At 45.4% G+C, this 17,248-nt stretch overlaps 1 protein-coding gene across 1 annotated transcript in view; it reads left to right on the forward strand.

Moving 5' to 3' along the window:
• Positions 1-5,912: 5,912 nt before the first annotated feature.
• The window catches only part of LOC126537074 (cytochrome P450 3A14-like), a 39,191-nt gene continuing 27,855 nt past the window's right edge, over positions 5,913-17,248 (forward strand). The window contains exons 1-4 of the mRNA XM_050184211.3: positions 5,913-6,815; positions 14,671-14,767; positions 15,109-15,161; positions 16,365-16,461. Of these exons, the coding sequence (XP_050040168.1) occupies positions 6,757-6,815; positions 14,671-14,767; positions 15,109-15,161; positions 16,365-16,461 (306 nt within the window). The 5' untranslated portion in view covers positions 5,913-6,756. The remainder of the gene's footprint in view (positions 6,816-14,670; positions 14,768-15,108; positions 15,162-16,364; positions 16,462-17,248) is intronic.

The following is a 17,248-nucleotide window of genomic DNA, read 5'->3' on the forward strand; positions in this document are numbered from 1 at the left end:
GATCCATGATGTGGGTAACCTTCTTCTTTCAACCAGCCAAAGACGGCCTCGTGTTCACGAAGTACTCGCTCCCTGGAGACCCGCCAGCCGATCTTCCCGCTGATGTGACGACAAATAAGGCCGTGCCTCTCATTATGCAGAAGACATCTATTTCTCATGAAGAGCTCTTAGGAAAAGGGTCCGTGAAGATAAACCTTCGAGTCTCCCATTTCAAACACCTTGTGCTATCGCAAGTAGAGAAGTCAGCCGCACCGGATCCAGCTTACCATGCAGATATCTCCGTGGTGCTTCAGGCGATTCAGCTTCAACAAAAGCAATTTTTTTCAGAAAAAATGAAATGATTCACACTCTTGCCTCGACCCTGAGTTTCAAAGAAAGCTTTCCTACAGAGGTTGTGCAACCTTTTCATTGTTTGTCATGGAATCCAGAAGCTTGGATTGCCTTCTTTGAATAAGCCTGTAGACAAACCGGCTGGGACACAGATGAAAGATTAGTGAAGCGTATGCTCCCTATATTAAATGGCATCGGAAGAAAATGGTACGGGCTGCGTACTACGTGACCTCAATGTGATGCATGAAGCACATGGAAGGAGAGCTTCATATCGTCACTCCGTGGCAGCCTGCTTGAGCGATTAAGCTATATTTTATTGCTACAGGTTTGGAGCAACGCTCGAGCATTACTTGAAAAATGTCGACTATTTCTACTTGCAGAGCCCGAACTTCCACTGAATTCTGTTATAATGCTGATAATACATGGCCCACCTCGAGAATTGCACCGACAAATTCAACCTGCAGCACCAAAAACTATGGAGGCTTTGCTGGAGTCACTTTAAGAGGTCGGTTACCATTGGATGGAGAGGACGACAAAGTTGCATTGGGATGTTCAACGGGCAGAAGCATCCAGAAACAGAGTTTCATGAACGGTTACGAAAGTATTCGCAAGAGGGAAGTCACCATAGCTCGTTGCATACAGCGAAAAGAGTGTCATTGCCTGAGAAAGGCATCTTGGCCAGATTAAAAAAACCTAATCAGCGAGGGTTCTCAGTCTGACCCTATAAGAAAAAACTAGACTGTTTGTTTGATTTCTGCGAGTTTCTTACATATAGAACTTGAGGTTAACGGAAAAAGCACTAGAGCACTTATAGACAGCCGAGCTTCTTTATCCATGCTTAAGAAAAGCAACACTAATCCACACGATGTATTCTCAGGGAGGTCAGTTCTTTTGTGTGGGTATAATGGAAGCAAGAGAGATTATTGTAAGTGGGCACGCCTGAAAGTAACTTACCAATTTAAAGATGCAAAAGTGGTTGAATTAGTTTTAGACATAGCGGAGTACGAGTTTCTCCTATCTCGTCCGGATATGAAGTTGTTGAAACTGAATATTTATTGGGACGATACGGTGTCTGTTGATCAAGAGGCTGACCAAACAGAGTCGGAACAAACAGAAGATGCCCTACGTACGCTATAGAAAGACAGCGTAATTTCGCAACTCTACCCCGAGCTGGTATGCTTGGGAGAATATACACCGGGGACGACAAAGTTTGAAGTTCCATTTCACCTGTCCAACAAAATAGTGGCGGGATAAAAAAAAAACAAACCCATACAACCTCAGGAGGGAAAAGAAGGTGTGACTTAAAGAAGAGCTTCAGAAGATGTTAGATGTCAATGTAATTCGCCCACTTGTGTCTCCCTTTGCTTCTCCTATCACCATTGCTCCAAAGGAAGACGTCAGCTGGCGGTTAAGTAAGGATTACAGAGGAGAAAATAACTAAACCTGGTTGTTTCTTTTTCTGATGCCGAGGATTGACACCATCGTCGATGAAACTGGAGGCTGTTCCAGCTCTTCTCGCATAAATCTGTGCAAGGGCTTCTGACAGGTGCTAGTACAAGAAGACACCAAGCAATACACCGTATTTATGACTTTAGGAATGCAGTCGCCTTTCTTTTGGATGGAAAAACTCACATAGTGGGTTCCAAAAGATGACAGACACAGTTTTGTGTCCTTACATTGGACGCTTCTGCAATGTTAACGTAGACGACATTATCATATACTCTAAAAGTGAAAAGTTGCATGAAGAGCATCTGGCTCATGTTCTGGCAGTGTTATCTGATCCTAAGATAAAAGTTAATTTCAAGAAGAGTAAGTTCTTCAAAAATTAGGTGACATTTCTTGGCTGAAAGGCCTATCAGGTACATCAAACAATACTTTAGCATGTATGCCGCATTCACAGGTGGTTCGACATGTCTAGAAGTGGCAGTAGCTCACCACAACCGCTCGTATACAACCAGCCTGGGATGCGCTCCTCTATTCGCTGCAACTGGGAGACCACCTTATCTGCCTGCGGATATAAGCCTTGGCATTGACCAGAAGCAGCAAGAACTGGAGATAGTAGATCAAGGTATCGTGAAAGAATGAAGATAAATTTCCACAAGAGGCAAAATAACACTCGACGTCGGTGAACTTGTGCTGGTAAAGAGAGGGCCAAGCCTGAACATGGCCTATAACGGGCCATTTGGTGTGAGGAAGGCCAAAAGTCACCAAGGACACTTAACGACCATATAGAACATTGGCTCAAATGACACCACGGAATCCGCTAATATTAGAAATATATTCAAGTATCTTCCCAGGAGGGATGCAAACAATGCTGGGGGGAATGAAGCAATCCTATGGCAGCCTGCAGAGAGAAGTTGACACAAAACAAATGGCAGGGGGAGCAAATACAATAAAGAAGTGAGAATAAAATGGAGTCTGTGTTGTGCAGCTACTAAGGGCTGTTTTATTACATTTATTTTGCGTGGAATCTGCACATTCTTGACTAGGTTACATATTAAGATGAGAAATTAACATTTTACTTACACACACACACACACACACACACACACACACACACACACACACACACACACACACACACACACACACACATATATATATATATATATATATATATATATATATATATATATATATATCGTCCCTGAACGGTTTTCAGCAGCGATGAAACCTGGCAGAATATACGAATGGAATATACCCATGAATCATGGGTCACAGACCAAATTAAACCAGTCGGAATTTGGTCTGTGTTGTCCCGGAATTTGGTCTGTGTTGTCCCGCCCGTGTTGTCTTTATGTGTCTTCCTTTTGTGTGTGTTAAATTGCGGCAAAAACATGTCTTTTAGACAGGAAAGGCTCAGGAGTGAGGATCAACGGCGAATATCTCAGCAACCTTCGGTTCGCAGATCACATTGTCCTGTTGAGGCATATTGGGGACCAATGACAACAAATGATTCAGGACCTTAACCAAGCAAGTATAAGAATGCGATTGAAGATTAATATGCAGAATACAAAGGTAATATTCAATAGCCTAGCAAAAGAAAAAGAATTTATGATCGCCAGTCAGCATCTAGAGCATGTGAACGATTTTGTTTGTTTGGGGTAATTGCTCATATGAGACCCTGAACACAAGAAGGAAATTTACAGAAGTTTGGCAGAGACACTTAACACTGCTTACGTATGGGAATGCGACAGCATTATACTGTTTGTAGACCTCGGAAAGTCATGAACGCGCTCATTATACCTGCGCCTCGGTAAGGCCACATGAAAAATTTGGAGGACGCTTAAGCATCTCCTGTAAGAGTGGAACGCTATAGCATTGAAAGATTCCCTGACTGCTTCTCACGTTTCCCGGCTACTGCAGCTTATGTAACCGTAATGTTTACCTGGAAACGCTGGCGGCGAACGCAACGCACGAAGGCGAGGGGGCGAGCTTTCTGGTAGAAACGCGGCCTCTTACCTGGGCCGCGGATGGGCGGAGGCGAGAGCGGATGGTGTTGTTGCAAGGAACCGAGTGGGCGCACCGCTCTATGAATGGTAGAAACGCTGAAAAAGGAGTTTATGTTTGAGTTTCCACGTAAGAGACCTATGTTTTCTGGTATATTCAAATTACATTCCGACCTTAACACGTCTGTAGGTTGTGTTTAGGTTGCACTTTAGGACTTTTCTGACACATTTTACTTTGATGAATTCAGTTAGTACAGTAACACCTCTGCGCCATGCGGATGGTCTTCGTGGTTGTGGTTCGGAACTATTTTTCGCCAAACGACGTCCGACATCGACACAGGATCGTTTGCGACACGCGGCCCTTAAAGCTATCGCGCCTACTTGTTTGATCGAGATTAACGTTTACGTCAACGACATCGGACTTTACGCCGCATGTGGCCCGAGAAATCAACAAATTAAGAGTGACGAGACAAAACGTAGGCTGCTCACTACTCCATGGAAGCCCGGCGATGGCTAAGCCTTTCCTGTCGAAGGCAAACGGTGACTGAAGTTTAAAGCCCACTTTTTTTTTACCGGCGGCGTATGACATCCCCCGAAAAATATTTGTTGGCTACGCCACTGTCCTGGTAGTATTACATAACTCGCGGCTTAGTTTGCAAGCTTGCTCCCTCAAGGGCTGCAGAAGATAGCACCAACTTTTCCTTTTCACATCGAACCACTTCTTTCTCTTACCATCGTGTGCTTACTATTCATGTATGGGGCTCACGTGTTGAGGCCATGTGGCGTTATAACCTCTTTTCGTCTTGAGAGAGGGAGTCTTGGCCTAGTTCATCTTTTTGTAAGGCAGCTTGTCTCCCGGTTATTCTTTCGTGATATGAACAGTTCATATTTAAGGGAGATATTCCAACTTCGATTAAGCATTTACTTCCCAGAAATAGTTGTGTCGTCATCTGTCAGAGATGTACCAACGGATCCTTGGGGCTTCTTGAAGGAGGTCGCAGAAGATATTCACTTTCTAAAGGCTCGATTTAGTATGGATCATATTTTAACTGTCTCCCGCAATGAAATTTCCGCTGCACTCGCGCACACATTATTTCCTGTTCCCCATTATCATGCGTCTTATTTGTAATGTCACTACCTGGTTGTACTTAAGGATGTCTGTCGACTGACGATTCCTCCAGGGATCAACACATTTTTCTTCAAGTTACGTTGAGCAACTCTTCCTTTCAACACCTGCCTGAAAAAAAAATTGCTGTTTCATGTGGTGGTCGACAAACTGCCGTTTGTGTCCACATGCTGAAACGATTGATCACTGTTGTGTAGATTGTAGGGATGGCGTGTTCTTATGGGGCATTCTACAAATCTCCAATGACCAGGCAAAAAAGATTCAGATATCCCATCATACACAATTTGTTTCTTTTGAAAGCGATGAAAGCGAACGCGGAGCGCAGCTGCGGAATGAAAAGCGCGAGGAGGAAAGCGGAGAGGAGGGTGCAGCGCAACCAGGAGGCGGAAGGCGGAGGAGGGTGTGGCGAGAAGGGTGAGGAGGAAAGCGGAGTGTTGGCACAAGCAGGCATGCGCCCTGCGCGGAAACAAAGCGCTGGCGTGAGCTTTGGACGTGGCTTTGGACCAAATGCGCACGTGCTACCTCGCCTGCGGCGACGTCGCCGCTAGAGAATGCGCTCCACGCGAGGCACGCGTTCCCGTGTTCACGCTTTCTTTCTGAACCATGAGCGACGCAACCGGTGGAAATGCTTCGTCTGCCACTGCTGCTAAACGAGCTGCTCGAGCAGAGGCCCAGCCTCACCGCCGAGAGGACCCTGTTGTTCAGAATAAAATTCCTTGCCATAATATATCGCGAATTGAAAACACCTAAGCAGCTGCGCTAGAAATTCGCATTAGGGAGTATCGTAGTCATCGGCGAAGCTCGGCTGTCTAGTCTTGACGTTCTCGCTATTGAACCTTGGGACTATAATTGTTTTGCGCAAGCTCTGTTTGCTTGACGTAATAGTCGAACTAAATTTACTGCCTGCTTGCTTTCTAGCTAGGCTGACTCATCGTCCTTTTCTGGAAGGGAAGGTAATTCCATATCAGCGGCTAACAAATACATCTTACAGGGTTCCAAAGCGAACCCATTGTTAATAGGGTCTCTTATATTGAGTGCACAAAGGAACGAAAAATCCGAAAGGCACAAACATATAACGAAGCAATAATAAACAAACAAAATATAGAGTAAAGCAATGCTAATACAAAACGCAAATTAGACTGAGAGAGAAAAAGAGAAAGAGAGGTTTATGAAAACAAATAATCAACGCCCTCTGGAGTGTCCTCGGTGAGATGCGTAGATTTAATTGATTGTTTTACTTCTCAGCTGGTATAGAAACTATCTTAGTTTAATGAATGAACGCTTATTGAAATAGCATGGCGCTTCGGCCTAATTAGTTGCAAGAAGGGGTTCAGGAAAAGGGTAGATTTGCAATGGTAGCAAAAAAAAAAAAAAAACAGATCTAAAGTCACTGCATTATGCAGTGTTAACGATTAAATGCATGCAGATTATCTGCGCGAAGCCTGAACATCGCTATGCACATTATTCAGAATGCAACTTGGAACGCAAGTACCAAGTACTTTACAGCATGCTTAGCGCGCCGCAAGGCAAACCTCTCCCTTTTCCAATAAAGAGCCTGTCTATCAGTCCACGCGTAAGTATCAGAGGAGCGCTTTGCTATTGCGAACCCAATGCGGGTTTGTCACGTATCGATATCAACAGCGCATGCTACAATAGAAAGACCAGACAATGAAGGGTATGCATAGCGGGACTCGAATAAGATAACCTGAAGGCTAAAGAGACTATCTGCTTCGTGCATACCTTCTGTTAGCCTCTTTACGCCGATGCATACGGTCTGCCAAATCACTTTGTGCAAGAAGACCTACTGCGCCTCACTCGCACGAGTGGCTCGCACAGCCCATCCTCGTCGCTATGCTGGTGACTGCCGTGCTACTTGCACTCACGTTAGGTCTTGTCACTGCGCTGTTCATGTAAGTAGAGACCTTCGCCATTAGAGAGAAATTCTGTACCGACTCAGTTGCTAAGCAAAATGAAAGACGACTCTTGAAACCGTTCGCACTGATAATTCCAACATTTTGCGCATTCTTATAGCTTACTCGTGAGCAAACTCATCCGCGCTGATATAACCTTACGCTAGTGACACCGTTAATTGCCGCACGTTAACTTGTTATGTGGGAAACGTAAGAAAAACAAAGAAATTGCTCAAGTGCCACTCCTTCGTCGTTCGAATTTAGTATAACTTGTGGGCGACAACTGCTCCGTTACTCGCGCGATCATGTTTACCTTCTGGTAAGCTTACTCGCCGGGAATGTGTTCCGTTCGAGCGGCATTTGGTCTTTTATGTACTCGCTCATTCAACAGAAACTCGACCAAACAATAAGAAAAAGTAAAGAATAAATATTTGGAGAATAGTAGTAGACGTTCCTTGTCTGTAGCATTACATCGCATAGATGCCTTTGTATAGTGACCTGCCTGACGTCATTGAAACGCGGTGTTTAGGTCGTGACTGCTAACGCAACCCAGAGTTGGTGCGTCGAAGAAAAGCGCTTGCAGTCAGCGGGCGTTTAGGAACCGAGGGACTGAAGTTCTTCCACGTGCGCTAATGGACATAAAGCAGTTACAGCGTTACGTCCACATGCCGGTGAATAGGAAGAGATGGTGACCCTGGAGGGCATATTCTTAATACATTTTGGATAAAAATGGCCATCTCGGTCGCATCAAGATTTATGAGGAATGACAAGAGAGAGTGAAATGAACTGCAGAAAGATCGAAAACTGGCATAAAATTGGTTCGCTTGAGAGCTTTGAACGAGCGTAGTCAAATAATACGGACTACAAACGGTTACTTATAAACAATAACTTTCGCAAGCCTTTTATGCAGCTTCTTTGCGAAGAGGCACTGCGCGAATTTGTTGAACTATAATATGCCGTGTGGCAACTCGTATGGTAAATAAAATATTCCACGTACGAGAATAGGAAAGGACGTCACAGAGCTGTGGTTGCAAACCCATTAGTAACAGGCAAGCAGCAAGCAAAAGGGGAGTGCCGAATTCAAAACATAGTTACGTGTTATGAGTAACAAATAACTAATAAATGACTGCGTTCCTTTGTTTCGTGATTGTGTGGTTCTGGCCAGCTACAGAGATAAAGATGTGCGCGAAATTATTGAGGCACAGGCTATCAATCAGAGTGGTCAAAACTGTGTATAAGCACCCCCTCTGTCGACCTGCTAGATAAAGAAACGGACTTTTTGGAAAGCTCTGTTTGACGGATTGATCAGGTGTGGCGCTACTGTGAATGGTGTATAAAGGCGGTTTTTTAGAGCGCAGATCCTAATGGTCCGTCTCTTCGGTGAGCGTCGGAGGCATAACCGAGTGAACGAGCACAACACTGAAAGATGAAAGAGCGAACGCGGAGAGGGAGATGAAAGACGCGAGTCGCGAGCAGTGGAAAGGCGAAAAATAATGAGAGTGGTCCCTTCAGTGACGTGCGCGCGGTAAACTGGTTTCATGCGGACCCGCCCGACCGCTCGCTTCGTACGATATTCTATTCGCGTTAGCTGTCGCTCGCGCTCGTTTCGATTGTCATGGTTTGCGATTGTCTTGTAATCTGATTGCATGCGCGACGCGAAATGTGTAGTACTTTCTGGATGCCAAGCGGCACCAGCGATTACACTGGCACATTCGACGAGTCATATATAAAAGCCGACGCGCTTGGCTTCTGCTACACATCTCTGTCAAATTATTTGCCTTAATATATCACGAAGTGAAAACGCGTATATAGCTGCGCTCAAATCTCTCATTAAGGAGTACTGTGATCATCGGTGAATTTTTTTTCTGGGAATAAATTGTTGAAGTTAGCGCATTTTGTTGTCAACGTCTCCCTTCTGTCCTCGTCGGCTGGCGCTAAAAATGTTATCCAAGTTATAAGTGAGGTTATGCTGCGCGTGTTATACAATGGCTTAGCGTGCCTTTAATGATACATAACCTCCTCCTTTGGAAAAGCTGACATGCGGTCGTAACCATCATTGTGGCGTCTGTAATGTGGCAATGGCATCGAGCGTATTTGCTACGTGCCTACTTGATTTCGTGTATAAAGGATTAGCTGGGCAGAGATTGCAAGCCGAGGGCCAGCGCGCTCTTTTTGTCCATCCACACTAGCACGAGCTTCGTCGTATCAGTAGTAAACATAAAAAAAACTGTCGGAACGATAGATTCCTGAGGCGTCAAGCCATTCTCATAGAATAAAGGGGCATAATATGGGAAGCCGTGAGTAGCGGTAGAACAAGGAATGTCGCTGGAGGGAACCTTTCAAGCCTATCGAATCCTTCAAACCTATCGCTTATTCGGGACCCGCTCCCTATGCGTGTGCCACCGTCATAAATGCTGACGCGCTGTGAATCCGACGCCTAGACCGCGCGGACCGTGGCCACTCACTTCGCCACGGTCCGCGCGCACGGTTTTTTCGCTGGAAGCACGGTTGAGAGCGTTGCAATACGATAACGCAAGGGCGCAGTCACGTGGTTTTATTTCATATTTCGCGGGCTTTCTTTAAACGCCGAAAAGAACTCACCACGCAGCCCGTACGTTGCCGCAAAAGATTGTATTGGCCGTTTCTGAACCCCCTCTACAACGTAACGAAACGCACTTGGCCCTAAAGTGAATAGAAAAATTTTGCATGGTTGATGTTAGTTAAATAAACAAATTAAGCCGAATATTAAAAAACGGACGCTCTACCGAGCGCCACATGACGGCAAATCATATGTCATTGGTTTCATTCAGCTGCGGTTAGCCAAACTTTTAAAAACCGCGGTTCAAGGTACGTGAAACACCTTGTCTTTACATGAGTCATCCTACACTCTTAAAACAGTTGCACGCTTTGCGGTGTATATTCGTCCGACAACAATAATCATCATCTGCCTTGCTTGCGTTTCCTTGAAAACGTTGCGCTCGCCACTTTCCTGTCGAGACTGCTTTCACGCTGATAACGCGCATGCCGTTTGCTACTTGGAAGTACCGGGCATACAGCGTTAAAGAAAGCAATTGCGGGCAAGGCAGATGACAATTATCGTTGTGGCACAAGGTAAGTCCAAAAGGGTGCAAATTTCTTTAAGAGTGTATACATTCCAGCGTAATCGCTGGTGGCGCGCACATTCCAAAATCTGCACCACGTTTTAAGAGCGCACTCAGTCTGATTATAAAAGATCCTTTAGTCACACGCTCTTAAAGAAATTTGCACCCATTGGGGCTTATCTTGTTCCACAACGGTTATCGTCATCTGTCTTGCCCGCATTTCCTTTAACTTTGCGAGCCCAGTACTTCCGAGTCACGAACAGCTTGCGTGTTATCAGCGTGACACAGCAGTCTCGACCGGAAGGTTGTGAGCCCGAGTTTTGAAGAAAGGAAACGCGAGCAAGGCAGATGATGATTAGCGTCGTGGGACAAATATACGCCCCGAAGGGTGCAGCCGTTTTAAGAGTGTAGAATCGAAAAACTTACACTCTAAAAACAGTTGGACGTTTTGGGTGTATATCTGCCACAGAACAATAGTCGTCATCTGTCTTGCCCGCATTTCCTTTTAACGCTGCGAGCCCGGTACTTCCAAGTCACGAAAGGCATGCGCGTTATCAGCATGACAGAGCATTCTCGACAGGAAAGTAGCGAGCGCAGCGTTTTGAAGGAAACGCAAGCAAGACAGGTGACGATTATTGTTGTGTGGCAAACATAAACTCGAAAGGGTGCAACTGTTCTTTAGAGTTTACGATACAAGAAGGCGCGCCTTGCGCCGAGCGATAACTGATGCTAAGAGGTTGTTGGCCGGCGAAAAGTGGTTGCTCGCCAACTGCCGATAACAGCACTCGCGTTTCGACGGCTTCGTCTATCAGGCCTGATAGCGGCTGCGCGCCAGCCATCGCCGCACCGGCCGTTACCGCCTCGCTGCCTCGACTGCGTTACAACGGTACCGCCTAGGGATGGCGGATTAATTTTTTAATTCGATTAACCATTAATCATTCGTCATTCTAGCCTTGAATCGGTTAATCGCTTTCGATGTAGGGTTTTTCATGGAATAATGAAATAATGTAAATTTTTCTCGGACACATTTAAAAAGGTTGAAACACGGTTGTCTACTGTTGTATGACCCTACATTAATATTTGAGAGGTGGAACCAAGTTTGGAACACAAATGTATATAGGTCTGATAAAGTATAACCTTTACCTTGGTAAGGAATAAATATAGTTGGCACTAGTGACATCTAAAAAGATAAACAATGTATCTTGTAAAATTGCACTTAGTGTATAACTAAATAAGATGCATGCCACTAGTGAATCCCTGTACAGTACAGTTAGATAAGAAATGAGAAAAATAGCAAAAGTGAAATGAAATCATACTGAAATATGCAAGAAATTGCAACATGCACTGGGGAAAGAATACTGGTTTAGGATATTAAACCACATGCACTTTTCTACGGAGCGAAGGAATGTGAATTGGCTGGGGTGGGTTTGGGCGAAACGGACGCATTGTTCGAACGGCCACACAACCAGCATGCGGGAATGCTCGGACGATATATAGACTTGTTGGAATTGACGTGGACTCCATCGCTATCTCAATAGACGGCACGCATGCTGTGCCACGTCTTTAGTGGACTGAGAGTGGCACGACAATCAATGACTGGGTTGCTATAGTATGCCTTCGATTGCGAGGGCACGTGAAGCCTTAGGCTTCTGGCGGCCTGGTGGCGTGCGCGGTGTCGGGGAAGAGAGGGGACGCGCTCGGCTTGGCATCACTTCTGATTCGAAAAAACAGTCGTCAGTCGCTCTACCACAGCCGCACAGTAATGCCCGTTCACACTCATGCCAGTACGATTTGAAAATTTTTGCACCACTCCTGTCAAACTCTCGAAAACGATTAATCGGACAGGTCTAATCGATTAAGTCAATTAAATGAACGGTGGACATCAATGAAGATTAATCGTTTTGCGGGATACATTTAATCGATTAATCGACTGATCATTCAGTGATATTACCAACCCTAGTACCGCCCCTGGCTGAAGGTTACTATAGCACTAGCCGTCTGACCCCGCAGGCACAACAGCGGTCAATCAGAGGTTTTGGACGTGGCCGCGAGGTCACCCCTCGGGTCTCGTCTCCTGACACAATCCACGCTGGACTGTCCATCGTCGACGCCGCTCGCCTGAGAGTTCTGCGCTAAGCAGCAGTCGCAACCGGCTGGCACGGGCCAGCAAGCGGGAATACCACTCTTCGGCAGCTTCTGTATCGACCCTGTTCCAGGTCGCATTACAAAATATAGTGCTCAAACCACGCGAATGATTGGATGTATAGAAGCTATACAATCGCTTAATTTAGTCAGCCTTCGACTCGTGCCTTAATACTACAGCGTTTCAAGGCTTCTTGAGTCACCATCCCAATAACAGCATCTCGGTGTGTGTTCGTTCGCTAGCGGACGTTCATTACTTGACTCACACCTGCAAGCGTTGCCAGTTGTAGCTGATCCTTCCGTACAATTACAAGCATGCCTGACTTCTGGATCGGAATTGCGTCGGTATAGGGTCTCTGGTGTTCAGCTTGTTGATGCTTTGTTCGCATTCCTTGTTGATGCTTTGAACTGGTCCGCACACATGATCATGATAGCTGGTTACATTGGTGACGGACGGACTTGCCTTGTCGCCCTCCACGGTCGCCGGACTTCGCCGAGCCGTATTACGTACTATGGCTGCATCCTGCAGTTCCATCTGTGTTAACCAGGAGCAGTACATTGCTATCGGTGCTTGCGTCCCAGTCACACGCGAACTTCATGTCCACATCCCACAGACACCTCTATGCAGTCTCCTGAGACGTCCACATACAAATGCGGACTCTGCCAGACGGACGATCATGATATTACGTTCAAAGAAGGCCCAGTTCAAAGAACGTCCAGAAAGGCTCTCAAAGTTCGCCTCAACTGCATACGCGGCCAGCGTTCAATGGCACCAGATCGAAGGGACAGTGCCATTTCTACGAGCAATCGGTTCACCTGGCTGTCACCATCCGAACAAGACGAACCAGCACTAACACCCCCGAAAACAGCTCAATGCGATGGCCCAGAGTACAGTGACAGTGAAGCGGGGTGGAACGCGTGCTGACAATGATGCGGCTCTCCCTGAAATAACTGATACGACGGCAAACGATCTGGCGAAGCTGAATAAGCAGATCACTCGTCTCCAAAAGGAAGCCAAGCGCCTCGCGCAACGAAGAATAATTCTCGCTCGATCTGCCAGGTGCCATACGACACGCGAAGCAGACGTGCTGCGCACTGTGCCTGAATCACCCTCCGCCTTTATATCGATGCAGGCCAAGCTGACCCCGGCTGAGCTAATTCACTCTGCGGCCCACCATCTGTAATAACTATCAAAGGTGATGCTGGCCAATCTCCCACCGCTACCATGACTGCTCCTTCAAAGGCAACGCGGCACCATGTGTCCTGGAGTGAAACTGCCGAGGACTTGCCAATAAGGTAGAAGGGCTTCGCCAACACCATGCCATAGGAAAACTTTCCGCCTGATGTCTGCTCTTACAGGACACGAACTCTCCTCCCCGCGTCCCTGGCTTCTCTTTGTATGTCTCTCCGACCATTTATGGTGTCGGGGCCACCAGACAAGGCTGCAGTATATATTGGGATCTCTTATCCTGAGATGCAAGTCCCCATAATGGTGTGGTGTAACGAGTGGCAAGAAGGGGTGGCAGTGCTGGTTCGGCTCCCGCGCACTGACGTGGTTGGGATGTCGTGTCATGCTCGTCCCTACAAAGGTAGTGCTCCTGATTGCGTACCACAGAGGCAACGCTGTATCGCCTCCTGTGGATCTGTCCGGAGCTTCGCGAGGCCCGCACCCGCTACCTGCGCAGCCCGAGCTACCACCAAGGTCGACCACCTGACCTAAGACGCTAGAGGCATGGTTCTCTGCACTGGCCGCTCCTGGACTTCATCCAGAAAAGAGACATATCTTTTTAGTAAGGTGAAAGACTGGGCCATTTGGTTTTGCATCATGAAGTCATAGCAGCGCGAACTATACACAAAGAAGGAGAGACACGGGGACACACGGGGACACACGGGGACACACGGGGACTCACGGAGACAAATTTTTATTTAATTTATGCCGTAGGGCATACTGGCGTCGATAAAAGAAATACGTTGCAAAACTTTGCTCGTGGAAATATTCTAACGGCTGTTTGACAACCTGTCGAAGAACTGTCGATCAAATTGATCGATTTCCTTGGGCACGGTAAGGAAAGAGTTAAGGTGCACTACGTGGACTTCAGGTCATGTGCGGCGCCGATGCGATTGCGTAATGCTGTCGGGCAGGGCCTCATAGTCCAGTGTGCAAAGACGTCCGAGTATATTGTATGATCCGAAGTAACATTTTTGTTCCAGACAATAAAACCTAAAGAAAGGTGCCAGTTTTTGTCGTGCGTATATTTAATAACGCTAAAGAAAGAAGACAGAAAATTAAATGGATAGAAAAAAAGTTATAGCGGGCAGAATTAATTTATATATGAAATTATTTTACCTGCCCTGCTGGCATAATGATAATAAAGAGAAAATTATAACACCGATTTCGGTGCACAGAAGCGCACTGAAAAAATTGCCTTAACGGATAAATTTTTGTTTCAGAAATAGCTAAACATTGTCACTAATTACGCGACCTAGTTAGAGCCTTAGTTCACCCAAACAGTGATGTATTATTTATAGCCGTTGGATTGCATTCAGTAGGACACTGACTGCAGAATCCAACGCATTAAGGCCACGTTTTCTTTTTGGTCACTGCATTTCAGATGGCGGCGAAATCACTTCAACTACTTCAAGAAGTTGGGCATACCGGGTCCGGAACCAAGCCTGATATGGGGAAACCTTGTAGAGTACCACTCCATGGTAAGAGGACGAATGACAAATACAGACGGTCTCGCTCACATGTTTCTACAAATCATGATTATGTGCATTACAATGGTGACCCCTCCTGGATACCTGTTTGTTTGGCGGATCACTTTCTTGCAAACTCCTCTGGCTGTATATCCGTGTGTTAACGTTGCATTAGTCGGTACGACCACATGGCACCAGGAACCGAAATTGCTGCACCCAGCCAAAACTACCGCGCGTTGTAAAAAACATAGTTGCGAGAATATTTCATGAAGTAGTGGTTATTTCTTACGGTTGACGGAGTTTTTTGGAACATGAGCAGCCATTAACCATGATTTCATGTTGTTTCTCAACAGGAAAGCTACAAGGTTCTTGGTAAATGGATTGAAAAATATGGCAATACGTTCGGGTGAGCTATTTTTACTATTATTTTTATTATTCCTACTGTATGGTAATATACGTTCGAAAGTAGTGCTCCGTTTCAGCGACACGGTAAGTTTGCTTGAAGCTTGAGGCTTGTCGCATCATCGGTAGCATCGAGTGCACGTTCCACTGCAGAACACCACACATACCTGACAGTACGTTCGAATAGAATGTTGATGTATGCTCGCCGGCCTAATTGATTTGAGATTAATACAACAATTAAATGTCTCTGCAGGGTTGCGCAGTGATTACTTTGACGCGATGTGTTTATTGTGTGTGCGTTTCTTGCATGATTTAGGCGTCTGTTTAAGAAATTTACTTTATTTATCTTCCAGGATAAGCTCTCCCAGTTGATATCTCTGTTGATAAACGCTCTAAGAGCGGAAGTTTAACTAGGGTTTTATTTTTGTCGCCAAATGGTATTTAGGCTAGCTAACCAGACATATATAATCTTTTACATGGCAATTATAGTCGATTTGTGTGGCGATATCATTCGACGCTGCTTTTTCCCAGCGGCTGCATATCTTACGAGGTTGTGTTGCCATAATCTGGCAAGACTTAAAACTATCATGGCAAAACTTAAAACTTAAAACGAACCCGGTTACAAATACAAGTACCCCACTCTTTTTCACGCAGATTACATAATCAGTTTAGTTTCATGCGCATATACGGTAACACAAATGCATTTAATTCATCTGCACTACCACGTGCCATTCGTCTCTGGAATGACCTCCCTGATAACATAGCCTCCATATCTAATCCCGACACGTTACACTCTCAGTTACTCATGCTTTTCCCATTTAATACCGTTCACGAGTGACCAATCTAGTGTATGTTATCGTGCATTTTTGCCATGTTGTATATCATTTTCATTAACGGTATTCCTTTGCTCTGTTAACAGTAACAAGTGTTCGTGTGCCTTCAGATATTGCTTTGTATTCCTAGTGCTTTCAATATTGTGCAACATGGTAATCTTTTTACAGCACTGATCCTGTTGGAAATTTGTACTTTTTATACCTTTTCTGTTTAATATGCCCCCCTTACTTTATGCCCTGCCATAGGGCCTGTAAGGTTCTTTTGAATAAATAAAAAAATAACCATGTTGCAAACGAACTGAAAGGTCTCGCAATAAATATTTCAGCCTGTTTAATTTTTGGAGGAAGTGTGAACTTTTCCGTGTTTCGCGCAGGTTCTTCAATGGTGATGCTCCTTTCATCGTTACAAACGACCTGGATTTTATAGAATACGTGTTCGTACGTAACTTCCAAAACTTCGTGGACCGTGGTGTAAGTGCCCGTCTACATTTTCGTGGTTTTTCTGCTGCCTATGCGGATAACCTTTCGATACAAGCGTTCTTTTCAATAGACTTGCCTTAACGGTCCAGCTTGTACAAAGCAGCTTGTCTTTTTTTTTCGTCCTGCTGAAGTGACACTCGCTGGTTTTTTTAATTTTTACTCGTAAAATCGAGATGGTCTCGTACGTTTTCGTGCAGAGAGAAGACCATGACCATGAGTGTGCCTAAATAAAGAACCTAAATGTAAACTCACAGCCGCGAGCATTCCAGCTGTTTCACGGTAACGAGGGCATCACGATCTGTAATAAAAAACGGAAAACAACAGTGGGAAATCTTTGGCCGATTTTTTTATGTCACTGTGGGCAGGTCTAGCACATTCAATTTGCTTTACAGCGGACGTGTACACAGACTAATGGTGGATGGAGAATAATGACACTTTCTTCAATTTAGACGCACCTCCCCCTATGGTCCTGGGCATTATTTCGCCTCACTAGCACTGGCGTTCTACCCGAAACCATTATAGATATCCCAATCAACTGGAAACAGATGTCTGGCCATCGCAGAGTCGACCGAAGCAATATCCTAAAGATTGGGAGATTGCAGTTTTGATTCTGCATTGCGGCAATCCTTTTTTTATACCTTTCTGCATCCCCATACAAAGAAGATAGACATTCGTTCATATAAGCACTTGCTTAAAAAAAGTAATAAATTCTGGTGATGGGGATTGTCTGAATGATAGTGCATGGGAGAAGCATCCATGTCTCGGTCTCTCATCTGCT

This window comes from Dermacentor andersoni, chromosome 4, assembly GCF_023375885.2.
Source record: "Dermacentor andersoni chromosome 4, qqDerAnde1_hic_scaffold, whole genome shotgun sequence".
In the NCBI taxonomy this organism is placed as follows: domain Eukaryota; kingdom Metazoa; phylum Arthropoda; class Arachnida; order Ixodida; family Ixodidae; genus Dermacentor; species Dermacentor andersoni.